The 19,465-nt window shown below is 37.1% G+C and overlaps 1 protein-coding gene across 2 annotated transcripts in view; it reads right to left on the bottom strand.

The window, feature by feature from the left end:
• Positions 1 to 19,465, bottom strand: part of FOXJ3 (forkhead box J3) — a 145,723-nt gene that overhangs the window by 23,445 nt on the left and 102,813 nt on the right. The window contains exon 6 of one of the 2 annotated variants that reach the window (XM_068963909.1): positions 11,835 to 11,936. The exons of the other annotated variant lie outside the window; for it this stretch is intronic. Coding sequence (XP_068820010.1) covers positions 11,835 to 11,936 — 102 coding nt within the window. The remainder of the gene's footprint in view (positions 1 to 11,834; positions 11,937 to 19,465) is intronic. 2 annotated transcript variants of the gene reach the window in all.

Genomic DNA, 19,465 nt, shown 5'->3' with positions numbered 1-19,465 from the left:
ACATTATCTCCTGTTACAGGTAGCCTTTATACAGACAGCTGCCATTAATGATTAGGTTCATACAATGTATATATCCTTTTCTATCCTTTTGCAGCATAAAGGATTACATAAGCTTTGTTTCGTACTGCATTAGTATCAGCTCTTAATCTTTATTACTTAATTCCATTTTTTAAAATTCGGGGTTTTTTTCCACACAATTGAGAACTTTATATTAAGGTCTCTGATCTATCCGAAATTGATTTTTGTGAACGAAAAATCTCACTTTACTACTGATTCAGCATCATTTGTTGAAAGACATCACTGAACTTTGTTCCACAAGTCTGTCTGTTCTTATGCCAATATTACACTTTCAATTATTATAGCTTTACTCTTGATATCTGGAAGTATAAATCCTCTAACTTTTACCTTTATCTTCAATATTTTCTTCAATTACTGTTTCCCATCTGGAGTCTCATTAATATTTCGAAATTAGCTGTTCATTTTCTACTAACTTCCTTTACCTAAAAAAAGCATTGTGGAATTTTGACCGGACTATTAAATCTACTGACTTCTTTACAATAATCTTCTTTACGAAAACTACATATCTACTAATTCATACCCTTTATTCTCTTAGGAATTCTTTATAGTTTTTTTTGTGTAGAATTAATCTTGCATTCAATCCTAGCTATCTGAGATATTGTGGGCTTGGTTTCAGACCACTGCAATAAAGAAAGTATCAAAATAAAGTGAGTCACACAATTTTTTTGGCTTCCTAGTGCATAAAAAAGTCATGTTTATACTGTATTAATTCTATGAAGTGTGTTAACAGCATTATGTCTAAAAGAACAATGTACATACCTTAATTTTAAAGTACTTTATTAGCTTAAAAAGAAAAAACTAACCATCAGCTGACAACACAGTTTTGCCAGAAAACTTCAATTTGTAAAAAGTGCAGTGTCTGGGTAGGGTAATACAGCAAAGCACAATAAAACAAGGTATCTCTATACTTGATGTTTTCGAGTGCTAATGTAAGCATTATCTTCTAAATTTTGTTTTCTGTCTATGGCTAATACAAAGAAATACAAATGACTTCCAAAATCCAACACGGATCTAATATTGATACTTTTGTAAATTCATTTTTTAATTCTAAGAGTTTATCTATAGATTCTTTTGAGTTTTCCGTATGAACAATCATGTCATCTGTGAGTGACAGCTTTACTTCTGACTTCCCAAATTTTAAACTTTTTCTCTTTTCATAACTAATTTCTCCTTTCCGCTCCTTGCCTGAACACTATGACTGTCATATATTTTACTTTTATGTGTTACAAATCCACAATTTGTTTTTGGAATTTTTGCTTTACACAGTTATATCTTAAACAGATTGACTCCGGGTCATAACTTCAGTTAATACTCTCCCATCTAGCTTATTATTCAACTCAAAAATAATTTTTATCCCTAAACATAAATTTTATCCCTAAAGATTTTGATTTGGGTTTTTAAAATGTCTTCCATGTGTCTATACACATATTCAACCTGAACTTCCATAAAATATACTTATAATAACAGTTCCCCTAACTCTTAGCCTCAGGCTTTATTGAGATATAACTGACATATGACAGTATGTAAGTTTAAGGTGTAGTTTGATATATTTTACAAAATTACTACCATCACAACATGAGCTAACACCTCCATCACCTCACAGGATCATCATTCCTTTTAATGGCAAGAACATTTAAGATCTGATTTCCCAGAAACTTTTCTGTATATAACAGTGCTGTATTATCATGTATGTAATCACAAAGCTATATATTAGATTTCTAAAACTTAATCATCTTATAACAAAAAAAAACTCCCTGTGACCATATCCCCATTTCTCCCCACCTCCTAGGCCCACAGTAACCACCATTCTATTCTGTTTTTCTGAGTTTGGCCTTTCAAGACTCCACCTGTAAGTAATATCATCATATATTATTTGTCTTTCTCTACCCAACTTATTTCACTAAGCCATAAGCCTTCAAGGTCCACCCATTTTGTCATCAATAGCAGGATTTCTGTCTCATGGCTGAGCATTATTCCATTATAAACTGCGTACCACCTTTCCTTTATCCATTCATCGATGGACACTCAGGTTACTCCGTATCTTGGCTCACGGTAACTGTTCTAACATTCTCTCCCACCAGTTCTATCATGTGTGTCCTTTCTGGGTCAGTTCTGACTGACTGATAATTCTCATTATGGACTGGTTTTTACTGCTTCTTTGACGGCCTGGTAACTTTTTATCGGAATGCTGGACTACTGTGAATTTACATTATTAAGTGCTATATTTTTATATTCCTATTAATGTTCTTGGGCTTTATTCTGGGACACAGTTAAATTATCTGACAACAGGAATGAAATATGGCTACATGCTGTATCATGGATGAACTCTGAAAATGTATTTAGTGAAAGAAGCTGGACATAAAGGTCATATATTCTGCAATACCACTTATATGAAAGGTCCAGTTTTAGAAAATATATTAATGGTTACCAGGGGATGGAGGAGATGGGGAATGAATGATAAGGGGTATGGAATTTTCTTTTGGGAGTAATGAAAATGTTCTGGAACTAGATGATAATTAATGGTTGTACAACCTTATGGATATACCAAAACCCACTGACTGTAAACTTTAAAAGGGTGAATTTATGGGCTTTGAATTGTATTTGGAAAAAAAATTAATTTGAAAAAGGTTATTACTTTAAAACAGTTTGAGCCTTCTGGGTTTTCCTTTTAAAGTGTATGCTGCTGCTGCTGCTAAGTCACTTCAGTCGTGTCTGACTCTGTGCGACCCCATAGACGGCAGCCCACCAGGCTCCCCCGTCCCTGGGATTCTCCAGGCAAGAACACTGGAGTGGGTTGCCATTTCCTTCTCCAATGCGTGAAAGTGAAGTCAGTCAGTCGTGTTCAACTCTTAGCGACCCCATGTACTGCAGCCCACCAGGCTTCTCCGTCCATCGGATTTTCCAGGCAAGAGTACTGGAGTGGGGTTCCATCGCCTTCTCTCTTTAAAGTATATAAGTAGGACCAGATCAGTATTTTAAACTAAGGCCAATTTTGTCCACTACGAGGGCAAAAGACTGAATTAAAAAGCGTCTCCTGTGGTGGGAATAGGAATTACTTCTGGGCCTATGAATCTCAATGATTGCCGACACCAATACTTTCAGGTGGTTCTTTCCTCAGTCTCAATAATTACCTTCAAATACCCAGTTGATAGGGCTTCCCTGGTGGCTCAGACAGTAAAGTGTATGCCCACAATGCGGGAGACCCGAGAGACCCAAGTTCAATCCCTGGGTTGGGAAGATCCCCCGGAGAAGGAAATGGCAACCCACTCCAGTACTCTTGCCTGGAAAATTTCCATGGACTGTGGAGCCTGGTAGGCTACAGTCCGGAAGACTCAAGAGGAACCCTCTATCTAACTCTATAATTCCTTCTCTGTGCAGCTCTCTCATCTCTGACATGCCGCCCTGTGAACTCTAGCCACCAAGTTCTCCTGACTCTACCCCCTCAACTCAGGGAGACCTGTGTGTCCTGCAAACTTTCTCCAGGCAGTAATCTAGTACATCACAGGACTCACTTTGTTCACCATTTCTCAGGGGATAACTGTCCTTATGGCCCAATCTCTTGAAAACCATTGTTTCATATACATTGTCTGTATTTTCAGTTGTCTGAAGTAACAAATTAAGTCTAGACCCTGCTCTTCCACCTTGGCTAGAAACAAATTATCTACTTTATTAACCTTTTATAAAGAACTAAATTTCTGTTTGCTGACTCAGGCTTCAGTACACGTGCTTTCTATTTCACTGACTTCTATTTTTATGTCTTTCTTCTTCCAATTTATTTTGCTCTTCTTTTTCTAGATGCTTAAACTGTTAATATTCCATCTTTATTGCATTCTACTACATGCGATTGAAGCTAATATTTCATATTCTACAGGCTTTGATATTTCATATTCCTGTTTTTCATCAATCCAACTACTTTCTAATTTCTGAAATGACTCTTCCTTGATCCATGGGTTGTGTAACTATATTGCTTATTTTGCATACTTTGGGTGATTTTCTCATTACGTCCTTGCTATTTCTACCTTTAACTCCACTACATTTGAAAATACTCACCGTATGTTGTTGGTTTCTGAAATTTGCTGAGAATCACTTTAATGCTCTAGCACAAGTCAGTATAACATGATCAATTCTGCTAATTATTCCATGTATACATTAAAAAAAGTCTATTCTACAACTGTTGGATAAAACATTGTATTTATCAGTTGAGTCAAATTTCCTAATTTTGTAGTTCAATTCCTTTAAATATCTTGAATAGGATTTGTCTGATTTTTGTGTTTTGGTATTGATCTGCTGTTTTATGATTTCTAGAGGCATGTTATAGAGAAGGAAATCGCAACCCACTCCAATACTCTTGCCTGGAAAATCCCATGTATGGAGGAGCCTGGTAGGCTGCAGTCCATGGGATCACTAAGAGTCAGACACGACTGAGCAACTTCACTTTCACTTTTCACTTTCATGCACTGGAGAAGGAAATGACAACCCATTCCAGTATTCTTGCCTGGAAAATCCTAAGGACAGAGGAGCTTGGTGGGCTGCCATCTATAGGGTCGCACAGAATTGGACACAACTGAAGCAACTAAGCAGCAGCAGCAGAGACATGTTAAAACCTACCTCACTGGTCAAAGATCTGTCCATTTCTTCTTTTAGTCCTGCCAGGTTTTGAGGCTGTTACTGCCCCTACTGCTGCACTTACAGGTAATTACTGAAATGGTCCTTTTCCAAAAATAAATCTTTGGTTTTAGTGATGTGCCTTCTTTCTTTTACAATCTTTTCTTATCTTTTATAAGCAGAACATAGTTTGAGTTTTGTATTTCCATCCAGTCTGACAATCTTGAGCATTTTTTAAAAATTGAAGTTATTTAATTTTCAATGTTGTATTAGTTTCCGGTGTGCAGCAAAGTGATTCAGTTATACACACACACATATATGCTTTTTCACATTCTTTTCCACTATACTATTGGGTACTGAATATAGTTCCCTGAGCTTTACGGTAAGATCTTGTTATTTATTTATTTTATACACAGTAGTGTATATCTGCTAATCCGAAACTTTTGTTTTATCCCTTCCCCACTCTCTCTTCACTTTGGTAACCATAACTTTGTTTTTTCACATCTGTCAGTTTGTTTCAAATATGTTCATTTATGCCATATCTTAGACTCCACATCTAAGTGATATCAGGATACTTGTCTAGAACTTTCTGACTTACTTCACTTGGCATGATAACTTCTAGGTCCACCCATGTTGCTGCAAATGGCATTATTTCATTCTTTTTTACAACTGAGTAGTATTTCACTCATGGAGAAGGCAATGGCACCCCACTCCAGTACTCTTGCCTGGAGAATCCCAGGGACGGGGGAGCCTGGTGGGCTGCCGTCTATGGGGTTGCACAAAGTCGGACACGACTGAAGCAACTTAGCAGTATTTCACTGTATGTACATACCACATCTTCTTTATCCATTCCTCTGTCAATGGACATTTAGGTTGCTTCCAGGTTTTGGCTATTGTAAACAGTCAAGGAACGAACACTGGGGTGCATGTATCCTTTTGAATCACATTTTTCTCCAGATATATGCCTAGGAGTGGGATTGCAGGGTCACATGGTAGCTCTATTTTCAGTTTTTAAGGAACCTCCATACTGTTCTCCATAGTAGCTATACAAATTTACATTCCCACCATCAGTGTACAAGGGTTCCCTTCTCTCTACCCTTCTCCAGCAATTACTGTTTGCTAAATTTTGATGATAGCCATTCTGGGTGATGTGAAGTGATATCTCATTGTAGTTCTGATTCACATTTCTCTAGTAATTAGCAACGCTGAACATCTTTTCATGTGCCTAGTGTCCATCTGTATGCCTTCTTTGGAGAAATGTCTATTTAGGTCTGCTGTCCATTTTTTGAGTGGGTTGTTTTGATGCTGTTGAGTGTCATGAGCTCTTCGTAAATTCTGGAGACTAATCCCTTATCTGTCACATCATTTGCAAATATTTTCTCCCAATCTGTGGGTTGTCTTTATGGTTTAATTATTGTTTGCTGTGCAAAAGCTCCTGAGTGTAAGTAGTTTCCATTTGTTTTTATTTCCATTATACTGGAAGATGGAATGAAAAAGATATTGCTGCGATTTATGTCAGAGAGTGTTCTGCCTATGTTTTCCTCTAATTTTACAGCATCCAGTCTTATAAATAGGTTTTTAATCCATTTTGAGCTTATGTTTCTGTATGGAGTTAAAGAATGATCTAATTTCATTGTTTTACATATAGCTGTCCAGTTTTCCCAGCACCATTTATTTGTTGTATAGTCTTCCCTCCTCTGTCATAGATTAATTGACCACAGGTGCAAAGGTTTTTTTCTGGGTTTTCTATCCTATTCCATTGATCTATACTTCTGTTTTTGTCCCAGTACAATATTATTTTGATTAGTTAACTCTGTAGTATAATCTGAGTATAATCTGAGTCAGGGAGCTTGATTTCTCCAGTTCCATTTTTTCTTTCTCAAGATAGAGCATGCATCCTTTAATTTCATGGCTGCAGTCACCATCTGCAGTGATTTTGGAGCTCCCCAAAATACAATCTGTAGCTGATTCCACTTTCCCCCCATCTATTTGCCATGAAGTGATGGAACTAGATGTCATGATCTTAGTTTCTTTATTGTTGAGTTTCAAGTGAGTTTTTTCACTCTCCTCTCTCACTCTCATCAAGAGGCTCTTCAGTTCCTCTCCACTTTCTGTCATTACTCAAGAGACTATCTTTTCTCAATTGTGTATTCTTGTGTCCTTAGTCAAGATTAATTAACTACAGTGGGCGGGTTTATTTCTGGGCTCTGTGTTCTGTTCCATTGATCCATATGTATGTTTTTCTGTCAATATCATGCTGTTTTGATTACAACAGCTTTGCAGTATTGTCTGAAGTCTGGGAAGGTTATGCTTCTAGCTTTGTTCTTTTTCCTCAGGTTTACTATGGCGATTCTGTTTTTTTTTATGGTTCCACATAAATTTTAGGATTATTCTAGTTCTGTGAAAAACATCATAGGTAATTTTATAGGGATCCCATTAAGTCTTTAGACTGCTTTGAATAGTATAGCGATTTAAAAAATATAGTGCATATACCAATCCATTCTTGTGACCCTGAGATGAATCCGACTTGATCATAGTATCATCCTCAGTCGCTTAGTAATGTCCAACTCTTTCACAATCAGGGACTGTAGCTCACCAGACTTCTCTTTCCATGGGATTATCCTGGCAAGAATATTGGAGTGGGTTGCTATTTCCTTCTCTAGGGGATCTTCCCAATCCAGATAAAAACCCATGTCTCCTGTGGCTCCTGCATTGGCAAGTAGATTCTGAGCCAACTAAGAAATTTTATGTATTCTTCAATTTGGCTTGCTAATATTTTGTTGAAAATTTTTGCATCTATATGAATCAAAGATACTGTCCTGTAATTTTCTTTTTTGTTACAGTCTGTGTCTGGTTTTGGTATCACAGTTATAACAGCTTCATAGAATGACTTTGGAAGAGTTCCCCCTTTTCAATCTTTTGGAAGAGTTTGAGAAGGACTGGTATAAATTCTTGGTATGGTTGCTAGATTTCTTCAGTGAAGTAATCTGGTCCTAGACTGTCTGCAGTGATTTCTGTTTTTTTTTTTTTTTTCCAGATTCTATTTCACTTCTGGTGTATTATTTCTTCTTGATTCAGTTTTGGTAGGCTGTATTTTTCTAGAAACTTGTCCATTTCTTAGTTCAAAGTATTCTCTTATGTTTTTTTGTATTTTTGCAGTATCAGTTATTACTTCTCTTTCATTTCTTACTTCATTTGGGTCCTCTCTTCTGCTTGGTGAGCCTGGCCAGAAGTTTGTTAATATTGTTTTTACCCTTTCACAGAACCAGCTCTTGGTTTTATTGATTTTTCCCTACTTTTTTAAAATCTCTGTTTCTCCTTCCTTTCCTCTGCTGCCTTTAGGCTTTGTGTACTCTCTCTCATTCTTGCAGGTGGCAGGTTGCTTGCGCCCCCCTTGTTTCTCCGAGGAGGCCTGCGTCACTCTGAACCACCCCCCTATAAGAGCTGCCGTGCTGCACCCCATACATTGTGCATGCTGTCTGCCATTTGTCTCAGGCGTTTCTAAATTTCTCTGATTTCACTGTGGAGGCATTGGTTGTTTAGCTGCCATATAATTTTTTTTTTTTTTTCTTTTCTTATTCCTCTTTCTATAGTTGATTTCTAGTTTCATGCTGTTGTGGTCAGAAAAGATTCTTTGGCCTTTAAATGGAATATTCAATGCATTTACATTTAACATTATTTCCTAATGCAAATAGATTTAAATACTATTTATTTTCCTGTGTTCCCATTTCCTCTCTGTTCATTTTTTTCTCCTCTCTTGGCTATTCTGGATTAATCAAGGATTTATTATTTTTTTCCTTACTTGGTAATATTCTTTTACTATTCTTGTAGTAAGCTAGAGCAGTGGTTTATAAAGTAAGGAACCTGAACCAATACAAGACCAATACCTGAGAACTTGAAAGAAATGCAGTTTTTCAGATCTCAATCCAGACTAAGAGAATCAGAAATTCTCAGAGTAGGGCCCAGGAATCTGAGTTTTTAACAAGCCTTCCTAGTTATTCTGATATATACTGAAGTATTAAGAATCAGTACCCTCTATTTTGCTACATGTCTTTGAGTTAGTACTTTTACTACTTGCCACACAATGTGAAGACATTAAGTAAATGTATTTCCTATCTTACCCTAGTACTGTCACGTACTTTTTAACTTCTGCAAGTATTTTAGACTCCAAATCATTGTGTTATACAACAGCACTGCTATTGTTTTAATCACTCAATACATATTTATATTTACTGACATACATATTCTTTTGGTTTTCTTCATTCTTTTCTGCAAAGGACAATTTTCCTTCTATGTGAAAAATTAACCTCCTTTAATTTTTTAAATATGGGTGAACTAGTAACATTCTTTAACATTTTGTTTCTGTAAAAGGCTATTTTTTAACCCTTTTTCATAGAAATTCTAATTTGAGAATTCTGGGTTAGCAGGTATTTCCTTTCAGCACTACAAAAATTTCATTCTGGTGGTGCCTTTTATCATTTCTATTCAGAATTCAGTAAAGTTCCCTGTTATTTTCCTGATTTTAAGTTTTTTTTTAATTCTTATTTTTTGTAGTTTTGATTTTTATTTGCCTAATAATGATTTCTTTTATTTGGTCTTTCCTGAGCTTCTCAGGACTTCTTGAATCTGTACTGTGTTATCTTTTATCAGTCTTAAAAAATTAAAACACTGTTTCTTCTCTATTCCCTTTTTCTTCTCCTCTGGAACCCTAATGGCAAGTTCGTTAGAGCTTTTCCCTATATCCCATTTATCTCCTAAATTTTCTGAATTGTCCATGATTTTCCTTCATGCGTCAATCTGCACATTTTCTACTGATCTATCTTCCAGTTCACTGATTCTCTCCTCTGGTGGGTCTAATCTTCTCTTAAACCCATCCACTGAATTCTTAATTTCAGTTATAATAATTTTTAGGTCTCTTGATTCTTCCACACAGATTCCAATTAAATTTTCTATAATTGGCCTATTTTCTCCAATATATTAGTCATAGTTATTTAAAAATCAATATCTAGATCACTTGTGGATACTGCGATATCCTTCGTCTTTCCCATCTTAGCATTTAATTATTTGGTCTTGTTTCCTGAAATGTCTGACAATTCTTTCCTGAAAATGAGACCTAACTTACGAAAACTTGAAAAAGCTGAGGATATGTTATTTTCCAGAAAAAAATTTAGTTTCCTTTTGGCAAGTAGAATATTAGCATACCACGCTAATAACAGTTTGAGACTGGTGTTATTTTTGGTTTGCTCTTACTCATAGAATATAATCTTTCTGAATTATTGATCTGAAATACTGGGGTGTTTACCACAGCTCCCTTCTGGAAGAACTACAATTTTTGTTCCCCCTTCTCTATGAGACTGCTGAATCCTGGCTAGTGCCAGCTCTACTTGATTTGTCTGTGTCCGAATCCAAGCACACACAGGTTAGTGGTCAGCAAAAGCCCTAAGTGGATACTGCTTGCTAAAAGTTGAAGTCACTTTTGAGATTCCTCAGGATAATGGTCCTTAAGCCCTGGATCTTTGGCAAGCTCAAACTTCAACTTTTATCTCCCTGGCTCAATGACTGCTCAAGGTTGGCAGTTTTCTGTTCAGCCTCTATGCCATGCACTGAGAAGTGGGAAACGTCCCAAAGGAAAATGTGCATAGCTTATCTCAGTGTGCTATCCTTTTTACTGAGATTTTCACTTCTGAAGTCCTATCTTTTTCTCCAATGCCTCTTCCCCTCTTTTTAACTGGTAGGTGGGGGGGGGGGGGGGAGTAGTAATTTTATATAGATAGGGAGAAGGGTTAATCCGATACTAGCTATTCTATCATATCTGAAAGCAGAAGTCCAAAAACTCCAGCTCCTTTGTTTAGTCACGAAGTCTCAGCATTACTATTTTCTAATTGTTTCCTCACAGCCACAACTTCCATGTTTAGGCCTCAGTATCTCCTACTTGGACTACTGCAAAGAACAGTACTGGATACTTCTGATTCCAGCCCACAGGTTTCACCAGAAATACTCAAGTCTAGCTGGGTACGCTTAGGGATGATTTTTAAAAATACCGATTTCTGGGTCCTCTCCAAAAAGATCAAGTACCTGATTTGGTAGGCCTGCAATGGAATCTAGGAATTACTACCACCACCAAACAAACATACACACTAACATACTCACCCCTCTCCTAAGTGATTCTGGTGGCATCAGCCTGTATATTGTTATCTGAGAAAAATTATTACTCTTTATCTCAGCTGCCAGTTTCCTATCTAAATTAGAAATCTGACTCTGATTATAACCTGTCCTCTGTTAATCCATTAACTTTAACAAATAGAAAGCTACTACATATAGCAATTGGTATGTGCAGGTGTTTGTGTTTATGTAGGTGCATAAGAGCGTAAAGAATGAGAGATAAAAAACAAAGAGCAAGTGAAAACAAGGGAAATAAGAAGAGAGGGTAAAAGCAAGACTGACAGATTCCCACAAGTGTGGGAAATGTATGTCCTCACGGGCCCATCACGGTCCAGTAAGGAGGAACAAACGCACAGAACTGAGTTACTCCATGAGCCTCCCACAGCCTTTACAACGTTTTAAGATATGAGGTTAAGAAATTACCTTCATTTCAAATCTCTCTTGATACAAATAGAGCTGGCACAAAGTTTCGACCCTTGTGTAAAAAATAAAAAATTGCAGTAGACTACCTCATATTATTTCTGGGTATGTACCTAGACTTGAATATCATGAAAGATGTTGACCAACACTCAAATCAACTCTAGAAGTTTGCCTGAATTATTTACCTTATTGGATTCAGCTGATGCCCTGGGATTTTGTCAATCTTTTTTTAAATCACATATTTAGAGGGGTAACCAATGATTTTGAAACAAACTGATTCAATAAAATGCTGTACTCAAAAAGTTTTTGGGACCGGAAATGTCAAGAATTGAGATTTAATATAGAGCTTCCCAATAAGTATCTTTCAATTTTCCAGAGAATTATTTATTTACTTTTAACTTATGTAAAGCTAAAAAGCATTGAGGATTCAGCTTTCAAACTGCCATGTATGGTTTGGTCAAACTGGTAACTTCTTGAACCTCAACCATAAAGAAACCTGTTGTTACTATAAAAGCAAATAAAATGTATTACTCAATGACATTTCAAAAGCGTTCAAAAAAAAGAATTACTTTGTTAGTCACAGTGTTGATTGCCAGAGTTGGAGAGGCACTTCCCGAAATAATACACTCCATTCCCAAAGAATCTGAATCTATGCTATATGGAGTTGAGGCCTAAAATACAAGAACAAAATAAATAATTATTAGCTCATAAAACCACCAAATTTAACACAATTTGAAGTTATTTCACAAAATTCTCCAACATCCAGTTTTGTATTTTGTTTCTGAAAATAAACTCCTTGCTGAATTATCTTCTTACTATATTTTAATAGGCTACTACTAACCTGATATGGAGAAGGAAATGGCAACCCAATCCAGTATTCTTGCCTGGAGAATCCCATGGACAGAGGAGCCTGGTGGGCTATCGTTCATAGGGTTGCAAAAAGTCAGACACAAATGAAGTGATGCAGCACGCACCCACTGACCTGATAATCACTGTGGGCTATAGAGTGAGTTTACAAATATTAGAGACAAACTTCTGTAGCTGATACCACTAATATTCCACTAATGCCAATCTCTCCCTCTTCTACCTTTTAGTAATGGATCTCTGTAGTCATTAATTCATCAGTGCCCAGCTAAAGATCACCTTTTCCAGGCTCATTTACAACTATTTGCAGCGATGGGACTAAGGTGTGACAAATGGGATTTAAGCAAGAGTGATGTGTGCAACTTTTGGGTCACGTCTTTGAAAAGAATTTGCTTGTCCCCCATTCTCTTTCCCTCTCGCTGCAACCCTGGGACCCAGATGTGGTGGTAGTGATCCTGTATAATTAGAAAGCTGAAGTTAATACCCTCAAAAACAATCTCAAAAAAGACAGAATGATCTCTGTTCGTTTCCAAGGCAAACATTCAATATCACAGTAATACCGGTTGATGCCTCAACCACTAACGCTGAAGAAGCTAAGTTAAATGGTTCTATGAAGACCTACAAGACCTTCTAGAACTAACACCAAAAAAAGATGTACTTTTCATCATTGGGGACTGGAATGCAAAAGTAGGAAGTCAAGAGATACCTGGAGTAATAGGCAAATTTAGCCTTGGAGTACAAACTGAAGCAGAGGAAAGGCTAACAGAGTTTTGCCAAGAGAATGTATGGGTAATACCAAATACCCTCTTTCAACAACACAAGAGAAGACGCTACACATGGACATCACCAGATGGTCAATACTGAAATCAGACTGATTATACTCTTTGCAGTCAAAGATGAAGGTATACACAGTCAGCAAAAACAAGACTGGGAGCTGACTGTGGCTTAGATCATGAACTTCTTATTGCCAAATTCAGACTGAAATTGAAGAAAGTAGGAAAAACCAAAAAGCATTCAGGTTATGACCTAAATCAAATCCCTTACAATTATACAGTGGAAGTGACAAACAGATTCAAGGGATTAGATCTGACAGACTAGAGTGCCTGAAGAACTATGGATGGAGGTTCGTGATACTGTACAGGAGACAGGGATCGAGACCATCCCCAAGAAAAAGAAATGCAAAAAGGTAAAATGATTGTCTTGAGGAGACCTTACAAACATCTGAGAAAAGAAAAAAAGCTAAAGGTAAAGGAGAAAAGGAAATATATACCCATTTGAATGCAGAGTTCCAAAGAATAGAAAGGAGAGATAAGAAAGCCTTCCTCAGCGATCAATGCAAAGAAATAGAAGAAAATAACAGAATGGGAAAGACTAGAGATCTCTTCAAGAAAATTAGAGATAGCAAGGGAACATATCATGCAAAGATGGGCTCGATAAAGGACAGAAACAGTATGGACCTAACAGAAACAGAAGATATTAAGAAGAGATGGCAAGAATACACAGAAGAACTGTACAAAAAAGATCTTCAGGACCCAGATAACCACAATGGTGTGATCACTCACCTAGAGCCAGACATCCTGGAACATGAAGTCAAGTGAGCCTTAGAAAGCACTGCTATGAACAAAGCTAATGGAAGTGATGGAATTCCAGTTGAGCTATTTCAAATCCTAAAAGATGATGCTGTGAAAGTACTGCACTCAATATGCCAGCACATTTGGAAAACTCAGCAGTGGCCACAGGACTGGAAAAGGTCAGTTTTCATTTCAATCCCAAAGGCAATGCCAACGAATGTTCAAACTACTGCACAATTGCACTCATCTCACACGCTAGTGAAGTAATGCTCAAAATTCTCCAGCCAGGCTTCAACGTACATGAACCATGAACTTCCAGATGTTCCAGCTGGATTCAGAAAAGGCAGAGGAACCAGAGATCAAATTGCCAACATCGGTGGAGCATCAAAAAAGCAAGAGAGTTTCAGAAAAACATCTATTTCTATGTATGCCAAAGGCTTTGACCGTGTGGATCACAACAAACTGTGGAAAATTCTTAAAGGGATGGGAATACCAGACCACCTGACCTGACTCCTATATGCAGCTCAAGAAGTAACAGAACTATACATGGAACAACAGACTGGTTCCAAATTGAGAAAGGAGTTCATCAAGGCTATATACTGTCACCCTGCTTATATGCAGGCTACTTCATGAGAAATGCCAGGCTGGATGAAGTACAAGCTGGAATCAAGATTGTGGGAGAAATATCAATAACCTCAGATATGCAGACGACAACAGCCTTATGGCAGAAAGTGAACAGGAACTAAAGAGTCTCTTGATGAAAGTGAAAGAGAAGAGTGAAAAAGCTGGCTAAAAACTCAACATTCAGAAAATGAAGATCATGGCATCTGGTCCCATCACTTCATGGCAAATAGATGGGGAACCAGTGGAAACAGTGAGACTTATCTTTTTTTGGCTCCAAAATCACTGCAGATGGTGACTGCAGCCATGAAATTAAAAGATGCTTACTCCTTGGAAGAAAAGCTATGACCAACCTAGGTAGCATATTAAAAAGTCAAGACATTACTTTGTCAACAAAGGTCCATCTAGTCAAAGCTATGGTTTTTCCTGTAGTCATGTATGGATGTGAGAGTTGGACTATAAAGGAAGGTGAGTGCCGAAGAATTGGTCTTTTGAACTGTGGTGTTGGAGAAGATTCTTGAGAGTCCCTTGGACTGCAAGGAGATCCAACCAGTCCATCCTAAAGGAAATCAGTTCTGAATTTTCATTGGAAGGACTGATGCTAAAGCTGAAGCTCCAATACTTTGGCCACCTGATGCGAAGAGCTGATTTATTTGAAAAGATCCTGATGCTGGGAGAGCTTGAAGGCGGGAGAATAAGGGGACAACAGAGAATGAGATGTTTGGACGGCATCACCAATTCGATCGACCTGAGTTTGAGTAAGCTCCAGGAATTGGTGATGGACAGGGAAGCTTGGTGTGCTGCAGTCCATGGGGTCACAAAGAGTCTGATAGGACTGAGCGATTGAACTGGACTGCACTGAGAAAGAAATAAAAAAGAAGTAAATGATAAAGATAAAAATAGAAATAAAAACAGAAAGCCAACAGAAAAAAAATCTTTTTAAGACAAAACCCGATTCTTTGAAAAGACTCACAAAATTGACAAACCTTTAGCTATACCAATGAAGAAAAAAGAGAAAACAAATCATCAATACTAAGAATGAAGAGTTATTACTACAGACTCTCTATATATTAAAGTAAGAGAATATTATGATCCACTTTACACTAACAAATATAACTACTTAGATACAAGGGACAAAATTCCTTAAGAACATAATTTACCAAAACTGGAATAAAAAGAGAAAATGTGAACAGTCCCATAACAAAGTAACTATCAAAAGTGAAACTGAAAGGGAAATTTGCTCAGTTGTGTCCAACTCGTTGCCACCCCATGGACTATACAGTCCATGGAATTCTCCAGGCCAGAATACTGAAGTGGGTAGCTTTTCCCTTCTCCAGGATATCTTCCCAACCCAGGGATCGAACCCAGGTCTCCCGTATTGCAGGCAGATTGTTTACAGGCTGAGCCTTCACACACATAAAAAACATCTTCAGCTTCAGGTCAAGATGAATTCACTGATGAATTTTCTCAAATATTCAAGGAAGATATATCAATCTACCAATCAAGAAATTTTTCAGAAAATAGAAGGAATACACCCCTATCAGTTTTATGAGGCTAGCATAACCCTAATATCAAAAGCTAGCCAATATTACTACAGATGAAAAAATGTCATCTGTCAAATAAGTCAACAAAAGATGGTAAGGCCATCAAGCCATCAGCCACTGCAGCCACCCTGAGGGGATTCAGGATGCAGAAAAACAGGATATGGACCCTAGATAGTGAAGGTGCATAATCTATCAAAGGAGTGATTTCAATGAGCCCAGACTCTTGCATCTTCCCATACACAGAAAAGTGCTAAATTCATTAACTTGAGAGGTCTAGTTTTCATGAACATAATCTTTTAATGTTCTGACTACTTGATTTTTGTTGTGTCCACATCCCTCATGAACACAGATGCGAAAATCCTTCAGATACTAGCAAAAGGAATCCAACGATACATTAATGGGATGATAATTGATGCTTTTGAACAGTGGTGTTGGAGAAGACTCTTGAGAGTCCCTTGGACTGCAAGGAGATCCAACCAGTCCATTCTGAAGATCAACCCTGGGATTTCTTTGGAAGGAATGATGCTAAAGCTGAAACTCCAGTACTTTGGCCACCTCATTGGAAAAGACTTTGGTGCTGGGAGGGATTGGGGGCAGAAGAAGAAGGGGACGACTGAGGATGAGATGGCTGGATGGCATCACTGACTCGACAGACGCGAGTCTGAGTGAACTCTGGGAGTTGGTGATGGACAGGGAGGCCTGGCGTGCTGCGATTCATGGGGTCGCCAAGAGTCGGACACGACCTAGCGACTGAACTGAACTGAACTGAATATCATGACTCAGTAAGGGTTCATCTAAGGAATACAAGGTTCAACATTTCAAATGCAATCAATGTAATTCAACACTCAAACAGAATAAAAGAAAAGTCATATAATCACTTCAATATGAACAAAAAGAGCAGTTAAAAAAATTTACACCCGTTCATGATAAACACTCAATAAACCGGGCTTACTAGAGAACTTCCTCAGTCTGACAAACAGCATCTACAAAACCCCTACAGCTTATGTCATATTTAGGGGTGAAAGACTGGATACTTTCCTCCTAAGAATGGAAATAAGGCTGGATGCCCACTTTCTCACTTCAAGTAAGGACTTGAAATGAGAGATTCTCATCACTGCAGTAAGGTTCTACGAAGAGACAGAGGAGGAGGAAGGAAAGACGCAGGAAAAGTGTCTACTTGCAGATAACATAATTATAGAAATCCCAAGGCATCTTTAAAAAATACTAGAATTAACAAGATTGCAGGATACAAGTTTAATATATGAAAATTAATTACATTTTTATTACTAGCAGCAAAGAACTGAACTTTAAAACATATAGCATCCAAATCCAAAACATTCATGATTAAACTGAACTGGAAACATCCAAGTCCTCTACACTGAAAACTAAACATTCCTGAGAGAAATTAACAATGTAATGAATAGAAAGATTTCACACTTTCATGGCTTGAAGTAATACTGTTAAGATGTCAATTCTCCCCACATTGGGTTGTCTGGGATAAGAGTGGCGGGAGGCACAAGTTACAAAAGGAAATGAGCAAACTTTTGGGTGTGATAGAAATGTTCATACTGTCAACTAGTAATAACTTCACATGACAAAAATCCTCAAACTGTAAATTTTAAACATTCAATTAGCTGTACATAAACTATCTCCAACAATACTGTTAAAAAACAAAAAGTAAATCTTACCCAATGATCAAAATAATCCCTTATGAAACACTTTCTAGCATACAAAAATAAGTAGCATTTCTCAAGAAATTTTATTTCAATGTATCTCATGGAGGCAACACTTAGTTCCTCCCACACAATGTACACTCAGTATATGTTTGCCCGATTGAAATGTTTTTCAGTTCTACGAGTTCTGAGAGTATGTAGACTGCATTCCTTCCTCTGCCCATATATACCTTTAACTAAAGCCTCCCTCATTCAGACTCAGTCTCAGAGAAGAAAAGCAAGTGGTAAGAGTTCACTTCAAGCAACAAAACCACTCTGTCTAACAATTCAGGATCTTAGTTTCCCAACCAGGGATCAAACCTGTGGCCCTTGAAGTGGAAGTGTGGGGTTTTAACCACTGAACCAACCAGGTTAGTCCCCGATCTTTTACTATTTTCTATGCAAAAAAGTTATACTTCTGCATCAAATTTCTAAGTTTTACTCCTCTTCCTATAGGCTTTCCCACAGAAGCATTTTCTACTTCGAGTCACTTTAGTTACCACTGCTTGCTCTAACATGTTGCTTTAATTACATAGTAATTTGTTGTCATTTGTAATAGTATTTATGAGAATTATATATATGTGTGTATGCATATATAGGTATAGATTAAATGTGGTGGGTTCTCTTAAAATGAGATCTGGTTAACTAAAACTGGGCAAAGACACTACAAAAAAAGAAAATGACAAGCCAGTATCTCTGATGAATATAGATGCAAAAATACTCAACAAAATATTGGCAAGCCAAATTCAACAAAATATAAAGACACACAAAAAAAGCATGTGACAAAGCTAAACATTCACTTATGATAAAATCTCTCATCAGAGTTAGTATAGAAAGAATATATCAGCATAATAGAGGCCATGCATGACAAACTAACAGCCAATACTCAATAGTGAAAAGCTGAAAACCTTTCCTTTAAAATCAGGAATAAGCTAAGAATCCCCACTTTTGCCATTTCTTATATAATATAGTACTGGAAGTCTTAACCACAGCAATCAGACAGGAAAAAATTGGAAGGTTATAAGTAAAGCTGTCACTATTTGCAGATATCATCATACTATATATAGAAACCCTAAAGTCTGTAGCAAGAAAAAAAAAAAAAACTATCAACTAGGAAATGAATTCAGTAAAGCTTTAAGATACAATATTAATATATAGACATCTGTTGCTTTTTTACACCAATAATGAACTATCAGAAAGAAAAAGCAAGAAAACGCCATTTAAAATTGCATCAAAAACAGTAAAAACACCTGCTGCTGCTGCTAAGTCGCTTCAGTCGTGTCCGACTCTATGCGACCCCATAGAAATATACTTAAATAAGGAACTGAAATACATATACTGTGAAAATTATGAAATGCTGCTGAAGGAAACTAAGGATATATACAAAGAAAGGCAAAGATATCCCAGGTATTCGGACTGGAAGAACTAATATTGTTAAAATAACCATACTACCCAAAGCAATCTACAGCCCTAATGCAATTCTTATCAAAATACCTATGACATTTTTCACAGAAGTATAACTAATCTTATAATTTATACAGAACCACAAAAGATCCTAACTTGCCAAAGCAATCTTGAGGGGGAAAAATAAAACAAAGCTGGGAAATCACACTCCCTGGCTTCAAACTATACTACAAAGCTACAGTCACAAGAATGGCCTGGCACTGGCACAAAAACAGATATACAGATCAATGGAACAGACAGAGCCCAGAAATAAACCTACACTCCTATGGCCAATCAATCTATGATAAAGGAGGCAAGAATATGCTGTACAATGGAAGAGTCTCTTCAATACATGAAAAACTGGGAAAACTGGACAGCTACATGTAAAAAGAAATTAGAACATTTCTTACATCACATACAAACTTAAAATCTATTACAGAATAAA

Source organism: Capricornis sumatraensis, chromosome 2 (genome assembly GCF_032405125.1).
Source record: "Capricornis sumatraensis isolate serow.1 chromosome 2, serow.2, whole genome shotgun sequence".
Taxonomy (NCBI): Eukaryota; Metazoa; Chordata; class Mammalia; order Artiodactyla; family Bovidae; genus Capricornis; species Capricornis sumatraensis.
The sequence above is the reverse complement of the archived record's forward strand: the minus strand, read 5'-3'. Positions and strand labels throughout refer to the sequence as shown.